This window comes from Monopterus albus, unplaced genomic scaffold (assembly GCF_001952655.1).
Source record: "Monopterus albus unplaced genomic scaffold, M_albus_1.0 scaffold307.1, whole genome shotgun sequence".
Lineage (NCBI taxonomy): Eukaryota > Metazoa > Chordata > Actinopteri > Synbranchiformes > Synbranchidae > Monopterus > Monopterus albus.
In genome coordinates this window covers 610,052-629,103 of record NW_018128187.1, presented here as the reverse complement: position 1 = coordinate 629,103, position 19,052 = coordinate 610,052, and the positions used below count along the sequence as shown (strand labels likewise).

General features: G+C 39.1%; 3 protein-coding genes across 6 annotated transcripts in view; 2 read left to right on the top strand and 1 right to left on the bottom strand.

Moving 5' to 3' along the window:
• Nucleotides 1-2,960, top strand: part of tmem63a (transmembrane protein 63A) — a 14,304-nt gene extending 11,344 nt beyond the window's left edge. The window contains exons 19-24 of one of the 2 annotated variants that reach the window (XM_020623676.1): nt 399-504; nt 714-881; nt 1,028-1,143; nt 1,220-1,270; nt 1,684-1,858; nt 2,238-2,960. In XM_020623676.1, coding sequence (XP_020479332.1) covers nt 399-504; nt 714-881; nt 1,028-1,143; nt 1,220-1,270; nt 1,684-1,830 — 588 coding nt within the window. In that variant the 3' untranslated portion in view covers nt 1,831-1,858; nt 2,238-2,960. Of the gene's footprint in view, nt 1-398; nt 505-713; nt 882-1,027; nt 1,144-1,219; nt 1,271-1,683 lie in introns of both variants that reach the window. The other variant, XM_020623675.1, reaches the window with a different exon arrangement.
• A 5,847-nt stretch (nt 2,961-8,807) lies between these two features.
• rsph9 (radial spoke head component 9) lies at nt 8,808-14,563 on the top strand. 3 transcript variants are annotated; one of them, XM_020623681.1, is made up of 6 exons: nt 8,808-8,951; nt 10,195-10,388; nt 10,479-10,647; nt 10,909-11,038; nt 11,244-11,390; nt 14,282-14,563. In XM_020623681.1, the coding sequence occupies exons 1-6, from the start codon at nt 8,841-8,843 to the stop codon at nt 14,440-14,442; spliced, it is 912 nt and encodes a 303-aa protein (XP_020479337.1). In that variant the 5' UTR covers nt 8,808-8,840; the 3' UTR covers nt 14,443-14,563. The 3 variants fall into 3 exon arrangements, with proteins under 3 accessions (XP_020479337.1, XP_020479339.1, XP_020479338.1); XM_020623683.1 differs by having other exon boundaries at nt 8,810-8,951; nt 10,345-10,388; XM_020623682.1 differs by lacking the exon at nt 8,808-8,951 and having other exon boundaries at nt 9,825-10,388.
• A 101-nt stretch (nt 14,564-14,664) lies between these two features.
• Nucleotides 14,665-17,595, bottom strand: mrps18a (mitochondrial ribosomal protein S18A). Its single transcript, XM_020623684.1, has 6 exons — nt 17,421-17,595; nt 16,634-16,665; nt 15,762-15,866; nt 15,523-15,646; nt 15,270-15,342; nt 14,665-15,153 (listed from the first exon to the last, which is right to left on the bottom strand). Exons 1-6 carry the CDS (start codon nt 17,566-17,568, stop codon nt 15,009-15,011), a joined length of 627 nt encoding a protein of 208 aa, XP_020479340.1. The 5' UTR covers nt 17,569-17,595; the 3' UTR covers nt 14,665-15,008.
• Between the last annotated feature and the right edge of the window lie 1,457 nt (nt 17,596-19,052).

The window sequence follows — 19,052 nt, the reverse complement described above, 5'->3', positions numbered from 1 at the left end:
ATACTTTATACTCTGGACAAAATGTAATGTTAGAAGGATTTTGGTGTTTTGCTATCGTTCACTGTTTGGATCCTGTGTCACATTCATTGTACTAGAAATAGCCACTGCTTCTATAATGGACTTTCTTCATTAAGATGTATAAAAAAGTCTTTGGTCACATGTTCCAGGCTATGCAGTATAAACGATGCAAACAGCCCTGTAAGGAGATGAACAGCGTGTACTATAAATATATTAAGCGCTCTGGCCAAAGAAGGATGTGTTGATTTTCTAACCAAACAGATTTAGGCAGTGATGTCATTTCCTGTAAACTCAAGTCTATGAAAATTGAAACAAGAACAATAGGATATTCCTGGCCTCATCTCAGCATTTATAAGTAAATGTTTAACTCCTGTTTGCAGAACCAGGCCTATGAATTTGAATATGGAGCTGTGTATGGATGGACCCTCTGTGTGTTCACTGTCATTATGGCTTACAGCATCATTTGTCCTATTATTGTGCCTTTTGGTGAGTAGTTAGGAGGTCTGTGCACAAGCATGCATTCACACACACTCAACACATTTGCTCATTTAACACATATTTGCCATTCTCTTGGTTACTGTGTTCTGTTCGACTTTGCCAGAGACCTCAGTGTCCTTTTATTCATACAACATATTCCCAGTCACTTCCCTGTTGGGGTTTCTAATGGCTGTGATGTGCATGTCTGACCCCATCAGGTTTTGTGTACATGCTACTGAAGCACATGGTGGACAAACACAACCTGTACTTTGCCTACTTGCCGACTCGCCTAGACCGCCAGGTCCACCTGGAAGCTGTCAATCAAGCTCTAGCTGCACCCATTATCTGCCTAATATGGCTTTACTTCTTCTCTGTCCTCAGAACAGGTAAGAAAAAAGAGTGGGATTAACTTGGAAAAAGATAACAGCGACAAAGTACCTGAGATTCACTCAGGAGAATTAGTCACAACTTGGTAAACATCTCCATGTCACAGTTAAAACTATCTATGTGGGTGCTTGTGTGGTGTTTTCAGGTTTCTGGACTGCCACATCTCTTTTCACCCTGGTGATCCTTTGTATCACCATCTTCATCTCTGTCAGCTACACCTGCTTCGGCCATTTCAAGTACCTCAGTCCAGACAACTATGCGGTAAGCATTTGCTTGTATTTGCATACGCTTGTCATCCTTCACACTGAGCCCTCATATAGTTTGTGTTCTTCTGAAGGTGAAAGAGGAGGATAAGGATCCAGCAGAGGGAGTAGAAGAAAACACCATGGTACAGTACTTGTTCTCTAACAAATTCTCTAGTGTGAATAGAAAGATCAGACATATTTAGAAAAGGCCTGAGTTTATGGTAAATTTGCTGTACATTAATTTGTGCTATTTATTATCTTATGTTATTATACTTGCTTTTCAGAAGTAATGATTAATTACTTTGGCTACAGAAATGCCAACAACTTTAACACTACAAACTAGGTAATGAAATGAAATGGAAGAATACTAGGTCAGTGTTATAAACAGCGTTCTTTTGTGTCAAAGTGCTACTTTGGCCATTACATGCAATACTGCATGAAACGCATCAGGGAGAGTAAAAGACTACAAATAAAATGAATTTTGAGAAACACCCTTAAGAGCCCCTTTGATTTGTTTTCAGAGCTCATCTCTCTCCTTCATACTGTATAATTGCAGGTCTACGTTCCCAGAGTGCTTAATCCCAAATCACCTGCCAACGCCACTCAGGGGTCTGAATCGGCAGTTCAGCAGTCGTACGGCTCTACACAGGACTGTCCAGCCTCTAGCTTTAGCCCAATGGATGAAAGCATGTCAGATGGCTGAATCAGTGTATTTCAGCACAGAGTCAAAGGTTTGGAGTCAGGATTCCCTCGACACTTGTAAATCTGCGTCTTTTACAACAGCATAAGTACTGAGGTCAAAGTTTGCATTCAGGCCTATCCCACTGAGAGAAAATCTCCAGATGCTACAAGAAAAAAATGCAGCGGGTTCAAAAGACCAACACTGTGCAGTTTTACACTAGTCCAACTTCCTTATCGTAGGAGAGATGAGTTTAAAGTCTCAGTGAGGACAGTTTGTTAAACCTAAATGCTTTCTACGGGAAAGAAGGTCAGTAGGAATTTATCTGATATTTGGATCACTTGACCAGCATAGTACACATGTTGTAAAACATGCCAAGTCTTGACTTTTATTCATAAAGCACAGTTATATGTTTTTTTGTTTTGTTTCAGAGGCCTTCTGATAAGGACCAAGTCATCAAGCAATGTTTAGCCAAAGTGTGCCATTTTAATCACATCATGATGTTACCAGAAGAATAATGAATTTCAGTTCTTGCACACGTTGGTGCTAAATATGCAGTGAAGGTAATTGTGTAGCAAGTCAATCAGTCCAGCTCCGCTGATGCCAGAGAGCTGCACTGATCAAGTTGATCAGTGCAGCTTTGCTGACGCCAGAGAAGTGGACAGACAGGGCTTCCTGCTATCCAGATGTTGCCTTAACTTTTCTTCAGTGCCTTTTGTTTCCAGCAAACGGCTGCCAAGGGACTAACTGTCAAATGTTAATAATTCACTTGTTGAATTAAGAGGGCCCTGTTTTGTGTTTTCTAAGAAGAAGTTAATGTTTCTACTTTTGTATTTAAACCACAGAACAAACATTTATTCCAATACTGCTGGAGTTTTGTAGCCAAAAACTTTCTTGTTTAGTTCATACATTTCAATGGTTATATTTGTTTTCTTAGGATTGTTTGTTTTTTTTTTTGTTTTTTTTTAAGGTAAGAAAATGAGGCTGTACCAGGAATGAAGGGATGTTTTAAACAGGTCAATGTTTATTTGTCTTTAATTATGTTTTTGCAGCTTTTCTTAAAAATGTGCATTTTAACAATTCAATCCTAAATGTAAACCTGTAAATGTTCAGTGGTTGATTAAGCAGAAAATTGAACAGAAAATCAGCCTTAACTCTGTATATGGTGAAACACATTTGAATATTAAACACAATTAACTTGGAGTTAATTACAAGCAGCAACAACTATAAAGTTAGTGGTGTGTGTTGTCATCGGAGGGCACTGTTGAGCTGCAGTGGGGTAGCTTAACCTTTGAAATATTCATACAGCAGGGGAAAAGGACAAATGCCCAGTTGCTTTGAGGATTTATAACTTGCTCTGACACTGGTATGAGCCAGTTTATAGGGCAGCAGTTCCAGTAGCTCCACCTTGTCACCTGATCTTTCACTGTTGTCTCCCTTTCTGTTCCCTTTCCATTCACTTCCTCTTTTCCCCTTTCTCACCACAGTACCTGCTTCAGCCAAGAAAGACCTCTATTGTCATGTAAGAGCTTTTGGGATGCTGTAGTGGTTAGTACAGTTGTTAAATATGGGTAATGAAGTGCTAAGATATGGTTGGGGAGGAGTTGCTGTTGGGTGAGGATGAATGTACTGTAATGAAACCTCACAACACTTAAAAAATCAGAAACATAGGCAGGGGAGTAGTTCATGAACCCAGTTTCACCCCTTATGACATATTACCTACTAGTAATAACTGGATATTTAGTCAGTGGTCACACAAAGTTTAAGGATTGTTTACAGAGAAGAGACACTTATTTAATCTTTTTTTAGAGCACTATAAACTTTGTGTATGAAGGTTATTGACTGTGCTTTTACCCCTAATGCTGAACAAAGATGAAGTATTACAAAACAACCTCTCACTTGTTTATGCTTGCTCAAGTATTTTTTTCCACTGTGTGAGATTAAGCAACAAAGACGGCTCTCGGTGCTAAATGAGCTCCAGTATGCTGAAAGTGATATAGTTTGGTTTTTAACGAAAGTATAATCATCGTGTAGAAATTACTCTTGTGTAAAGAGATTAGAGACTACTTTGAACAGACAAAGTCACATGAGAAAGCCGTGCAGAGCCAGAATGCGGGGGCACTAATAACTTGCAGATATACTTCTCCCACGGCTCTGAGGATGAGCTGGGAAAGAGATCAGAGTTTGATGTGAGACACCTGATATTCTGTCTGTGGGTTGTGTCTATTTAATGTGTGTTTAATGCATGCTCACTGCTGGAGAGGCTTGTCTTCTGCTAGCTCAGTGGAGCAAGAGCAAAGTGAACACGAAAGCAGCAGGAGACTGAGAAGCAGTTTATGTCAGAAGTTTGACCCAACAGCACAAACTCACTGGCTCGGTTTCAGCACACATGGTTGTTGGCTTCTAGCGATGGGTGTGTGAAAATCTCATCTGCAGTTTGAGTCAGATGCATGCAAACTTGGAGCGGTTTGGGGCAACACATATTCACACAGCTTGCATGGATCTTCATGTTGTTGATGGAAGATACTGCACAAACTTTCAGTGCTCTGCATTTGATCACCTAAGTCTTCTAACCCACACACATGACTCACTCTTTCTAAAACATTTTCTCTCCTTAGCTCCTCATATAGAGCCACTACCTACAAAAAGTATTTTTAACAGAAACACATAGCATACAAATACTTTTGAAAGTTATGCTTTAAATTAGTTTGACACTTTATTTTTGGGGGGCTATAATTTTCTAACAATTTCAAAGACATTTCCTGAGGGAAAAGTAAGGTATGTAATTTGGTACTAATTATAGAAAAAAAGGCAATTACCTAATGAAACATTCATTTTAAAGTCAGGTAAATGCACATTCATTAGAACTATATCCTTGCCTATAAATAAATTTCCTTGTTTTTTTTTTCCTCATGTTTATCTGACCTACTGTGCAGTGATATGACTCCAGCTTATTCTAGCAATTTAACTGAGCTGATTGGAAATGTAATATCTGAACATTGTCCAAGTGTACATGCAAAATTATATGGTTATGGGAATTTTTTATGAAATTACAGATCTGTATATTATTTGTGTTTTAAAGGAATATTGTTGATGTTCTTGTCAAGAGAACATTGATACCACTGTCACACACACAGTAAATATGAAGCTACAGCCCAACAAATAAACCAATGTAAAATCGCAACTTATTTTTAAATTTATGATATAATACATAACGTAAGGATAATCACCTTTATTTGGCCAAGTATGTTACACACAAGGAATTTGTTTTCGATACAGAACCGATGGCAGCCATCTGTGGCACCAACTCAACTGATGCTCTAACATCTAACTGTCTTGCCCAAGGACACTTCAACATGTGGACTGCAGGCACTGAGATTCGAACCTTCAACCTTCTGGGTGGGAGACGGCTGCTCTACCCACCGCACCACTGTCACTTCCAACGAGTCATTTAAATGACTTGATAAGCAGAGCGTTTTCCAGTTGGAAAAGTACCATTGCGCTCAGGTGGGTAAAATTTGAGTTTCAAATTATCTTTGGAATTTTTTTACTGTAATTTCTTGTAACTGATTAGATGACATATACGTATACTGATATATTAACCTAGCCTATTTTTGATTTAAGAGGAAAGGCAGAAAATGTGGATACTAAACAGATACAGAACACAGAATGAGGATGTTATTAAGGAATGATAATAAGTTTTGAGGTGTACAGATCAAACTTATTGATTATAATAATAATGATTGGTTTTGAGTAGTTTGTTGGCACCCCAGGTCAAATGAGAAAGAAAACATGCCTTGTCCAGATAAAAACGTTAATTGAATGTTAATCTAAACCTTTTTTTGTGTGTGTAGAGTGCAACCTAGTGAATTCCGTGCTCTAGATGCATTCTTGGTATTGTTGTTGTCTGTGCTTTTGTGCACCACAGACACCATTATTTGGTCAGTTCACTCCCTCTCTCTCAGTATTCACTTAAATCGGCACTCCCAGGCCACTGAACTTTAGAAGGGGCTGTAGTGTGTATGTGTGTGTGTGTGTGTGTGTGTGTGTGTGTGTGAGAGAGAGAGAGAGAGAGAGCGTGTGAGTATAAAACAGGAATTAAAGCCATTTAGAGTTCTGAGGTTTTGGGGTCATGTTTCCTTCACATCACCACCAAGATCGATGGATGTGACCTCTGACTGCTCTAATTTGTATATAAACATGGCCCTGGCCAATCACAGCATCGCGTGGGATTGTGCCAACCAATGAGAGGGTCTGGCAGCATCATGCTCTGTGGCACTCCCATCTTTTGTCTGTCAGGATTAAAGCCATGGCAACGCTGGTCGCCTGGGAGGTGAGTTTCCCAGAGCAGCAGGGACCAGGACAGAAACGGACTGCTTCATTCCAAATATTACTTCCTTCCCAGTCAAGTGGTAAACAGCCAGGGGTGTGTGTGTGTGTGTGTGTGTGTGTCTCAGTCACACTATGGCTTCCAACTCTAAAACTTCCACCCAGACTGCCAACTCTATAGAGGTGGCATCCAAAGCAACAAGCTCAAAGTGTGTTTGTCTGTGTGAATGAGTGGGAGTGTTGGTGAGGGGTTGTACTTGTGCGTTCTCTTCTGTATGGGGTACTCTGAGGAGAAGTCACCCCACTCTCCCCTCCCTTCCTGTTGGTGGACTACATTATCCAGCAGGGCACAGGGCCAGGCAGCTGAAATCACCACTGCTGATCAAGCATGTGACTCCAAACCGAGGTCCTTTTGTTTGAACTATTACAGCCAACAGACAGAGCTCTGGAGGTGGAGTGTGGAGTGTGGTATGGGAATAGGCAAACGTGGCAATTCATAGACTACAGAAATTATTAGAAAACCTGCATGTGTGTTTTTCTGGTTCTGAAAGTTATAGCCCTTAAAATTTTCACAAACTCAAACCAAATTTTTAAAACTGTTTATGCAATTTTTCATGGCCAAGGGATTCACATGAAATTTGCATGCATCTATTCCTCATTTCCTGCTGTGGCTGTTTCACATTAAATTGGCTGAATGTGGCAGCAGCAGGAAACTTGCATTATCAGTAACCTAATACTGCTCTGATATGGCTGCAGCAGAATAATAAATATGCTTCATTTCATATGAACCTCATATGCATGTGAAGACAAATTCAGTGGGAATGCCCCCCCCCTGCCACTATTGTTTGTTCTCACTTGTAAATTCCCACCTCAGAAACCCACACATATAATATTTAGATTTCAGGGTCATAAATTGCCTGGTAACAATTAACTTGGTGTAAGCCAAGACTTTCCAGCAAGGTGACAGACCAAAATATGATTACTAAGAACAAGTTTACCCCAATACTGGCAGTATGTTCAAAATCATTTGTTGGACAGTAGCCAATTATGTTTTTCTATGTGCAATTTAAGCCAACTTCACACTGCTTACACTGGCTAAGACTGCTGGATCTCAGCCAGGATAAGCCAAACAGTCAAAGTCCATGTAGTGTCTTTTAAACAGGATTTGCTCCATATGCTGCAAAGAGTGTGATTTCAGCATTACGTTTTTGCCTAAAATCAACCATCTGGTAATGAATAAAAATATTTATAAAGATCTAAAATGACAACTGAGGAAAGTTCTGACACTTTAAGTACATTAAAGTGATTTAATAAAATGCAGGCTCATGCAGATAGGTAGAAGATCCACAAGTTCAAGATGCTAGTGCAGAAGGAAGAAGAAATTTTACAAAACAATTTTATAAAAACAAAATTTTATAAAAATAAAGACATTTAAAGATCAGATTGCAGACAGCTGACTGTAAAACGTGAAGGACATTTGTGACTGGAATGAGTGATTGACACCATAAATGAACTACTGAAAATATATGAATCAAGGAGATTTTTCTTTTTGCCCTATTAGATGTTTTTTTATAAAGTTTACACCAAGTCACATTGTATGCATTTCGGACAGAGGCATTCCACTATCAAAATACTGTATGTTTGTGGAGATTCTCAGTCTGAGTGCCCCAGTCAAAAAACCTGGGGCACTCAAAACTGGAAGCTTCTCAGATGAGAGGTGAAATGTCTTCAAGAACCTCAAGCAAGGCCAGTTGCCACTTGTAGTGCTTTTTGACACTATCAAAATAAACTCTGCTACATCAGCCTTGAAAAACAAACAGGTTTGGCTGTGAAACACAGATAAAACAACCAACTGCAAACAGTATATTTAGCACAATGACCCAGACCCTTTCCTCCTCTTCCATGCTAGATCATGTTTCTATAGCCAAGTTACCTTTATAGCCTCGACGCTACAACACACACACACACACACACACACACACACACACTGTGACTCATTTTCTGGCCCTAAATCCTGTTCATGAAATTGCAGTAAGCCCAAAGAAGGCTGTGTGCTGGGAGTTTTATGTCACAAGCTGGTAAGTTACTTTGAATTAAGGCCATGGGAGAACATACTGTATCAAATTAGCCTCTTGCTTACATGGATAGAACACTTTTCTATTCCATAATATGCTGACAAAAACAAACAGTGACTGGGTGTAGATGGGAAATGCATGCTAAGATGGTTTCCAAATATTATTCACTCCTATTCCCATGTGTCATGCAGTCATAGTAGTGGTATCTAAGTATGCATCTTGCCAGCTGTGCAACGGCCTTGATTCTGTCTTCCAAATACTAAAACTGCCAGACACTTTGGTCCATCCCTTTCTTTTCATGCTCCCCTCACTATCTGTCACAAGCTACATGGGTGAAACAGGGAGACTGAAAAAGCTCAACAATGTGGGGTTTTCCTCTTTAGAAAGAAAATCACGAAGTGATTCCATAAACTACATTGAAATATTTTAATAATCGTGTAGTGTAGAAGGACTGTCATTATCCCCATAGACTTCCTGTTTTGGACTTTTATTAAGATAATTCCTGTCTCGTGCTATCTCAACTGCCCCAGCTTTACTCTGGCCATGGATTAACCTTGATCAATTACACCTGTTGCTTGTTGGCTCAGTCCTGTCTACCATTTAGCCAGTTGCCAGTCTGTCCTGTTTGGAATGGTGTTTGCAGTTGTTATTTTGAGTTCTCTATCTGGTTTCTTTGTTTTGGACTCCTATCCAGCTCCCTCCTCTGTCTGTGGTTACCCTTTGTTATTTCACTCCTGTGAGGTCAGTTTGCTCATGCCACTCTCATACTTGATTTATTTGTTCTTTTAAGACATTTCCCCACTCTCTCTGGTTGCTGTGGGGGAAAATGTATTAAGAACTTGCCCCTCAGCTTGGCAATTTATATAGACTGTGTATATGCTGATCTGTTTCCTGCTTTATTATGTTTATATTTTCACCCAACTTGGAGACCTGTAGGCGTATTAGTTGAGTTCTTGTGGTTTTCTACTAGTTGCCACCTGTTTTGTTTTCCTTGGATATGTTAATTATAGATCTGCTAAGAGATTGATCCTCACCAGTTTGTGTTCTGATTTATGATATTGCCAATATGCCTACACATTATTGCACTACAGTTTTTCTATGCAACACGAAAATATGTGTGACGGTGGTGCAGCAATTTTCAACAGGTGTCTTTTGTCATACTTATTGTATGTTCGTCTAAGTGTTACTACGTCATGTGTTTAAGAGACCAAAATTACAGAGCGTTGAAATTATAGGTATACTCAATTACATGGCTGCATTCCAGTTAGGTTATGTGTTCCATGATTTAAAGCATGAAATGCCTGTGTCCTCATTGTCAGGGGTTACTGGGACCCTTAAATCAAATGGAACCGTCATTAACAATGTCAGTTAACACCTGTGCTTTTCGAATCATGTGCGATGAAAAAGCTGTCTGGTGTTATGACAGTGTTGGTGGTAGAGCTGGATAACACGGGATGCAATAATAGAGAAGTGTTTTTATCTTAGCCGTTCTTGCTAAACGGAATAAATTATGCCACGAATTCCACATCAACATTCCCTTTCAGCGCATGTTACAACAGACATTACAAACTGAATACAGCCATAGTGATTTCCTTTCCGTCTACATGCGTACTGCTGCTTTTATGCACTGGCTGACACAATTTATGAGGTCAGACCGCACTAGCGGATGTCTGGTTTATATAAACACCCAAACAAACACGGCTGCTGAGCTGTTAACAATTTTTTTATTTGTTTCTTGATCATATTTAGTGAGTGCACGGATAGGCCTATATAATCTAGAGGCGGCACGACACACAAAAAAGGAAAAGGGGAGGTATCGTTGCTATGACGACCATAAATGCTTGTTGTCAGTAGCAACCTAAGTGGAGCTAGTACTTGGAGGCTTTGTTTAGCTGTTATATTGGCTAGCAAACAGATAACTACGTTATAAAAATCGCTTAATTCATAAACAATGGACTCAAACTCGCTATGCTATTCTTTGGAGCTCGTCGCCGGGAGCGGGCATACTTTAAACGTCGAGCAAAGAACTGCTCTGCAGACTTCCTTGGTGATTCTGAAGAAAAACTACAAGTTCCATCGAGTCTTGTTTTGGGGCAAAATACTGGGATTAAAGGAAGATTATTTCATTGCTCAGGGAAGAGGAGAAGATGAGCTGGAAGATAAGAAGAATCTGTATAGGTGAGGCATCCTCAAATGTGACTGTTTCATGCAGTGTTTTCCCCAGTTGTTGTATGATATGCTTGTTTGTGTCCTGTGGTTTATTTCCAGCTTCAACTGCATGGACTGGTTCCTGTTGCCCCTTGCCACAGACAGTATGATTGAGCAAGTGTCCAAAGCTGCAAAGGGTCGCTTCATAGGAGACCCCTCACATGTGTATGAGCATCTTGAGATCCACAAGCAAGGAGAGGGGGATAAAGCTGAAGAGGAGGGGATAGTGGTAAGTAGGAGCAATACTGGGTAGTTGTAAACTGAACAAAGAAGGGTGTCAGATTAAACTCAAGACCATGTGCTTCCCAAGTGTTTTTACATTTCACTGTTGCATCATAACATGAGACTGTAAAATAATCCTGTAGGAAGGTACACGTGAAGGGTTAGTGAAAAATAAATTTGCAGTTTAGATGTCAAAGCTGAGGGGTTTCAGTGATTTTGTTTTCTGATCTCAAGAAATTCCAGCTTAGTGATTTGTTCATGGTTTCAGACCAAAGTCAAAGAGGAGAACCGACTAGCAGTGACTGTTCATCAGATCGACGAGGAAGCATCTGTGGTACCTCGTGGCGCCTTTGTCAAGAATCCACATGGCCTTGTCCAGATGAACCGTACCTTTGGTGGTATGGGTCGGCTTGTGTCACTATGTAGTGTTAGCATTTTCTGCTGCATGTGATTGACCCTGTGGTATTTCATAAAGCATGATTAAAATGTGATTTGGATTTTAACTGAGTGGATATGCTAAACAACATTTTAGATAATATTTCATAATACTTTTTTCAAAATTGTGAAAGTTGGAATTTCTTATCTACGTGCATTTTTCCTCAGGTCTGTCTCAGTCAGAGGCAGGGAAGCTTGACAGTTTCTTTCACTTCTGCAAACCAAAGAATCTGAATAAAAAATCCATCCTGGAGATGGGTGAACTGAACCCAGCTATTGACTTCCTGGATGTTCTGAGTGATGACATTCCTAAAGGTGAAAACACAAAGTTCAGTCTACTGTCACATTAAAACATACAATTGCATAAGGTAGAACTAAAACAGCAATACATCTTAAAGCATTTTTTGCAGGTATTTTACTAACACCCTTCTCAGTTGGCACCTTATAAACAATGAGCTCTAGCAGGTTTTGTAAGTAAAACTGCAGTAGAGAAGGTCGTCCTGTGATCTGCACCCAAAAACACAACAGATACATGATATTCAGAAGTAATGTGTTAATGAGGCCTTTACGATTCCAGTAATACAGCATGACACTTGGAAACCTTATGTTGTAATACAAGTAATGGGACTTTAATATAGTAATTATGGTTATACAAAAGGGGGTTTCTTCCAAGTGAGACAACTGAATCATTTTTTACTGTAAAATAGTCAGTTGAGCAAGAATTAAACCTTCTGTCAGCCACACTGCCAGATGGAATTTATTTTTTTTGTCTGGGAGTAAGTTGGAGGAGGGAGAGAAGTTAAAGGAAATTTTCCCAACTACTTCTGGTGAATTAGAAATATCTCTGCTGGGATTTGGAGGAAAAAAAAAAAAAGACCACCACCACCAGGAACCAAACTGATAAATGGTATTACTCAAATATGTGGAAAATTATACAAAAAAATTCAAGGGATAATATTAATTTAAGGAAATAAGCAAATTATAGCTCTCTTGCTACTGCCTATCCAAAGTGCACAAGTGTTGTAGATTTTATAGCATTCCAAGAAGCAGGCTAGATTTTTCACAGTATGCTAAAGATCTTGTGGAGACTTGCTTTTTGGAGATAGGGAATTTCCCACAGGGTGTTTTTTTTTTTTGCCTTTTAATATTGATTTGTCATATATCATTTTGTGGTAGTTAAAAGCATGAAATGGAAAAGTTACAAGACTGAGAGGTTGGCAACGGGAGAACATGCAAACTCAACACAAAGGCTGTGGTTGGCTGCTACACTGAAATTGTTAATTTCATAAACAATGGACTTATTTGGAGCTCGTCGCCGGGAGCGGGCATACTTTAAACGCTGAGCAAAGGACTGCTCTGCAGACTTTCTTGGTGATTCTGAAGGGAAAAACTACAAATTCCATCGAATCTTGTTTTGGGGCAGAGTATTGGGATTAAAGATGATTTTATCGCTCAGGGAATAGAAGATGAGATGGAACATAAGAAGACTCTGTATACGTGAGGCATCCTCGAATGATTGTGTTTCATGTGTTTCCCCCTTGGCTGTATGAAATTCTTGTGTGTCCTGTGGTTTGTTAGTTTGAACCTGTACCCTTGTACAACCCCAAATCAGAAACCATTGGGACAGTATGTAAAATTGAAACTGAAAATAGTGATTTGTAAATCATGTGTATTGCACACTGAAAACAAGGCAGCAGCATACTGTTTGATGCGATACCGCATTAATTTTATTCTTTATTCAAAATAAGCACACTTCAATTTTGATGCCTGGAACACAGTCAAAAGAAAAAAAAGTTGGGACAGTAAAGCACTTACCATGGTGTGATGTTGCTGTTTCTTTTCACGACACTTAAAAGATGTTTAGAGACTGAGGACACGAAGTAGTTAAATATGTCAGGCGTCATTTTGTCCCAAGTCTTAAGGTGTGCAACAGTCCTGGGTCTTCATTGACACAACTTGCATTTCAAAATGTGCCACATATTCTCTACTGGGGACAGGCCAGTCCAGCACTTGCACCCTTTTCCTTCCAAGAAGACCTGAAATAGTGGTTAGTCTGACCACAGTACACGTTTCCACTTTGTGATGGTCCATCCCACATGCCTTCAAGCCCAGAGCAGTCAACTGCGCTTCTGGACACTGTTGACATAGGGCTCTGAATTAATGATGTTATGCACCATAGAGGGTGACGTATCCAAATCCCTTCCTACTGTATCTTTCTTTGAGGAACATCATTTTTTTTTTTTTTTAACATTTTAATTTTCTCATGCATATGTTGGCAAACTGGAGATCCTCAGCCCATCTGAGCTCCTAAAGGCCTGGATGCCACTTTTGTACCAAATTGTGATTGCAGTCACCTGTGTGACGTGACCTTTTTCAAATGGAATTATTTCGTCGTTTTACCTCATTATTAGCCCTGAAATGCAACCGTTCCAACGTGTGTGTGTGTGTATAATGTGTTGTAGGCACCAGAATTGAAATGTTTATTTTGAACAAAGTGTAAAATTGATGAGGTATCACATCAAAAAATGTGCTGCTGTATTGTTTTCAATGTATTACAGAACACAGGATTTACAAATCACTATTTTCAGTTTTGATTTTACAGACCTAACTTTTTCTGATTTAGGGTTGTACAGTAGCTGAGGCGAGAGTGCAACCACAGCACTGCCCATATAATGTACCTCCAACCGAAAGATAGGTGTTTGTCTTAGACCCCAAACTGGGCTGTTTTTCCACAGCAATCCTGCAACATGTTTCCAGCTCCTGATTGACAGCTTTAACTACCTCACAACAGCAGCTTTAAAATGGATGTTACATGTCACATACCAAACTTATAAATCACTTTTATTCTTGGTTGTGTCATGCTTTCTCAGATAAGTTTACAGACAAAAGTGGTGAAACAAGTATCTTATTTATTGGAATCTTCTCCCTTTTGCGTAATGGAATCAATCAAATGGCTTTTGTTTACATAGTAGCTGATCCAGCTCTTGTTCTCAGTTCCCTAGGTTTTAGGTTCACAGTCACACCCGAAAATACTGAGAAATGGGTTACACTGTAGATATCAAAAGCACAAAGGGAGCATCTCTTGGTCATCTCTACCATGTGAACATGATGTTAGCGGAATGATAACCAACGATTACTGAATTCCTCTGTGGCCAGAGAACAGGACGTGGCAGCCTGTTGTTCACAAGTCTTCTGTTTGTGTGTAGGGTCATGGAGTCTCCAGTTTGAATGTGCCAGCAGAGCATGTGTACTTCGCAGCCTGTTGTGGCTTGGCCTGACCTTCTACCATGTGCCAATGACGCCACAGCACGGATACATTTACATCGGTGATGGGACCAAGAATTTGGACCTTCCCTTCATGCTATAAAAAGAGATATCTTATTGACTTATTTGAAGCTACATGTTTTCTTTGTTAATACTATGTCACAAAACCAAAATATTAAAGCCAGCAACACTCCTACAATGCAATATATACTCATCCAAAAATTTAAAAAGAAAAATTTAAGCAATAGTCATGCAGTGTGGGCTTTTTGTTCCTTTTAGTCCTCATGCACAAAAGCATTTTCTCTACAGTAAACACGTTGAGAGGCTGAGTCAGACATTTTATTTGCACATCTGTGTTGCCTTGAGTATCCACTGTCAACATGCCACCTACATTGAAAGTGTAACACTGACCCAGTTGTTCACATTAAGTTGTCAGTGTGTTGACTTCAAAGTCCTTTTGAAAACCAACAGAGACAGAATAGATGTTTCTGGGTGGTGCTGAGCATGATTAATTTAAATCATGATGCAACTTAAACAAAAGATGGAATAAATACAGATGGTTGAAGCTTTTCCCAGGGCAGTATGACAACAGTCGGTAAATTACACAAATCTAGTTAAAAGATGTGAAAACCCACTGCATCCTTGCATAAAGGGTCGCTGTACTGTCCTTCAGTGTTTGATGTAAAGAGGCTTGACGCTGTAACGCACATTGTTCTTGAGTGCCGGGTGGCCAACAGACATGCGTTTCTTACACCACTTCAGTCCTGCTTTATAGATGGGTTTCACTGATTTAATAGACCAGCGAGTCAGGTATCTGTACAACAAAAAGCAGCCATGGAAGAAAAAATTATTCAAAGTCTGATTTGCACTGGGACCCATCCAGACAGATGCTGAAAAACACACACAAGCAAATCGACCTGTATACATCACCTGTTCAGTTGTGGCTTGAGTCTCTTTGGGACATGGCCCTCTGGAAGTTTGGGTTTGTGGTCAGGAAGCAGACCTTGAACAGAGAGGAGAAAAATAGATATGCTTATTAATTTAGCTTCGATGTGTCTGAAACTCTGTCATAATTACTCATCAGTAAGGCTGGTGCACAATGGTACAAAACAGCACTTTGAGCTTGAAGAGAATACAGACTTCATAGCAGCTACACAGACATGAAGCAGACAGTAACACTGACCTGCTCTGTGAGCCATCTGCACACAAATGGCAATCTTGCGATGTTCCTGTGGACAGAGACCAGTGATTCTCCTGGGCAACATCCCTCCATCTGACCTGATAAACTGACTGAGCAATAAGACATCCTGAAGGAGGTTAAATGAAAAAATGAGGGACAAAAATCAGGTATTTTAAACTGCTGCTACACTTTCCATAATGGCTGAGATAATTTGATTATCATATGCTTGTGAATATGTTTACCGTGTAGTTGTATTTATGCTGCAGGTTCCATCTGTAGATTGGACACTTTGCTTCGGGGTTTGGAGGTTGTGGTCCTGCTGGAACATCCAGGATTTGTCCCTCAATCTTGAAAGAGAAACACTACTATAATTAGTCTAATAATAAGCTATGGTAAGTTCCTTGTCAGGTTCACTGAATATTTACAAGTGCCAAGAAAGAAAGAATGCATCCCTCTCCCCAACTGTGATGTCTAACGATGGGGTATGTGGATTCAGATCAAAGCAGTTGTTGTGGTTGTATTTCATTTCGTCACACCTGACAGTGCCTCTCCTCTGGAAAACAAGATGAAACTTATGCTTCTGTGCTTCTGTGCTCTCAAGGTTACAATGATGCAATCAACCCCCTAGGGTTAAAATGTCAATGCTGTGATATACTGCACAACACTGCTTGAACCTGACAAGCCCTGCTCTGCAGATGAAAGGCTCCAGGCAAGTGAGAATTTATTGGCGTACTTGCTATTACATAAGTGTGTATGACAAAGCAGTGGAGGTTTTTTTTTTAAGAAAACAGACTTATGTAATACAAGTCACAGCAATTAAGGATTTCAGAAATAGTTTACTATGATGTATCATTGCCGCTTGGCCAGTGCTCACCACTACTTCAGAATTCATTAAAATGGCTTAATAACGTGATGTTTGATTGTCATGGTGCATCAAAAACAGCCCACAGAGCTTTTCTAACTGTAAACTTCATCAAAACAGTGGATCTTTATAACAAAAAAAAAGTGATTAAGGGTTATATGAATATCTAACAACCAAAACACCACAGAGAGAGAGACTGCAAGGAGAGTATCAATTTCAATCAATTTCACTTTGCAGTATGATTTTACTTACCATTGTTGTTTTGTCCTCTTGCTTCTCCACCACTGTAACACAAATACAGACTGATGTTAAGCCAATAGCAACTTTTTTTCCCAATTGTTGAGAGACATATTTGCAGATTATGGTCCAAGTGACAACCATTTCTTACAATTAATTTAACAGCCAATAAAAAACAAATAACTTCTCTCCTATTATAACTAAATCAAACGTTACAACATACGGTGTTTCCATACAGTAATCTTGACTCAAACATTGCATAACTGAAACTACAACTGATACCTATTTAGCTTTTTCCAGTTATGCCACAAATATATTTGTTGACTTTAGATAAATAATCACGTTCTGTACAAATTGTTTAATACTATCGCATATAACACGCCAGCTTATGTAAAGTCAGGACTAGGATGGATACAACGGAATAATTAAAACGAACTCTGGTACGACGAGCTTTTAAAACGTGTATTTTAATTAATATTAAAATGTGCCTTTGCTCATAGTCACATTTCTGCCTTAACACACTAAAAGAAAAGCTCTCCACAGAGGACCACCTCCATGAAAGCATGGCTTATCATAACGTTGAAGCTATTTTCTGAAATTAATAGTTATTGTTAGTATTTTTTTAAGTTTTCGAAAATCCTAAGATAACGCGGTATTTTCTTGGAGGTGCATGTTGTGTTCAGATGTTCATATGATGAAATAACTGCTGAGATAACTCAAAGAGTGCCTTTTATGTTAGCATCCTAGCTAGTTGTTCTGACATTGATAGACTAAAATCATAACGCTTGCAAGGAAGTCTCACCTTGGCGGACTCCTCTACTCTGAATGGTTAAAGTAGGGAGCTGAGGAACATTTATCCTTTGAAAAGCACTCAATCTGGTGCTTGTGACGCCTAATTTTAAACCCGTAAACGAGGTCCAAATAGACATCAACACACTGCGAGCCGCCATGTTTATTTCTTGTTCATATTCGCTTCCTGTCTGAAAAAAAAAAAAAAAAAAAAGTGACATCCACGGTGAAAACCTCTTATTGCATCCCTGATGGTAAAATTTATAAATCTGAACAGAAATTACATTATACGAAACTATTTATACTGCCACCATATCCTGTTGTTGTTGGTTTATGAACTGGCTTTAAAAATGTTGAATGATCAAGTGGAAATTCCTTTCAAAGTCCAGATAAATATATTCAGAGCTCGGATTTGTGAGCCATTATCAAGTTTTTCCTCAAAGGACAACAGATTATGAGCTATATAAATCTTCAGTTACGCACAAAACACACAGCAGCACAGTATCAAGCAAAATTAAACACAAGAGGAAAAACACTAGATAGAAAAATATCTTTTCAATAGGGCATGTTTGGAGCTATTCAGCCTATCTAAGCCAAGGGAGCACTTACACAGAAAAATGAAAATGATATCCAGATAGAGGGAGATGCTTTTTTGAAGTACAGAAGAAAGTCATTGTAAAAAAGCAACTACAAGATTTCCTTTTTTGGGGGGTCCTAGAGATGCTTTCATTCTTTTTCCACATATTTGAGTCATTACCTGACTGCCTGATTTGTTGTACGCATGAAGAAAATTATGACTTCTTATCCTTAAGCACTATCAGCAGACTGACAGCTGGTCTTTGTGTGGTCCAAAAATGTATGAGATTGAACGTCTGGTTGGAACATGCCAAACCTTTGTTACAGAAAGCACATGATAAATGTAGCTTGTTCATGCACAGATAAAGAAGCTCGGAGGAGTTAAAGAATTTGATGTTTGATAGTGTTATCTTGAGAACACTAGGCCATTGTCTATTTGCCATGCTTTTGTTCACTGTTCACAATTTGTCTTGTGGCTTCATCTGTTTGCTCTAGGAAAGCCAAGGCGGGCTACAAAGAGAAATCTGCTTCATAAGGCCTTTCTTAGATACAGTGAAACATATTTATGGTACTTATGAAAACTTGAGCAATATAATAAGTTGAAGAACAACCACTAGTAGTGCTATGGAGCAATGTTTTTAGGAGGGGGACCCTGTTATATTTGCATCACACACATGCATGAAGGCAATCATAGAAACAATGCAAACAAACTGATAAACAATTCTGCAAAAGGTTTTATGTTATTCCACTGACAGTTAGTGGCAGTAACAAGCAACAAAGGTAAGTAAGAAGAAGACTGCAAGCGAGTAAATAACACATGATTTCAAATATTTAAAAAATTGATTTTGCAAATGTTTTAGGATGAAGGAAATCATTTCAATATGTTTGTTGGTATTGAAGGATGCACACAGTGTGCTTTAGTAACACAGAATGTAAAGGGAAATTCTTGTACCATTCTTTTTGGAATTTAGTATTTTTAAAATTAAAAAAGAGATATTACATGTAGAAGCTGGACATAATTGTTTTTCCTTTGCATGTTGGTAACAGGTGCAATTGTGAAGACATATGC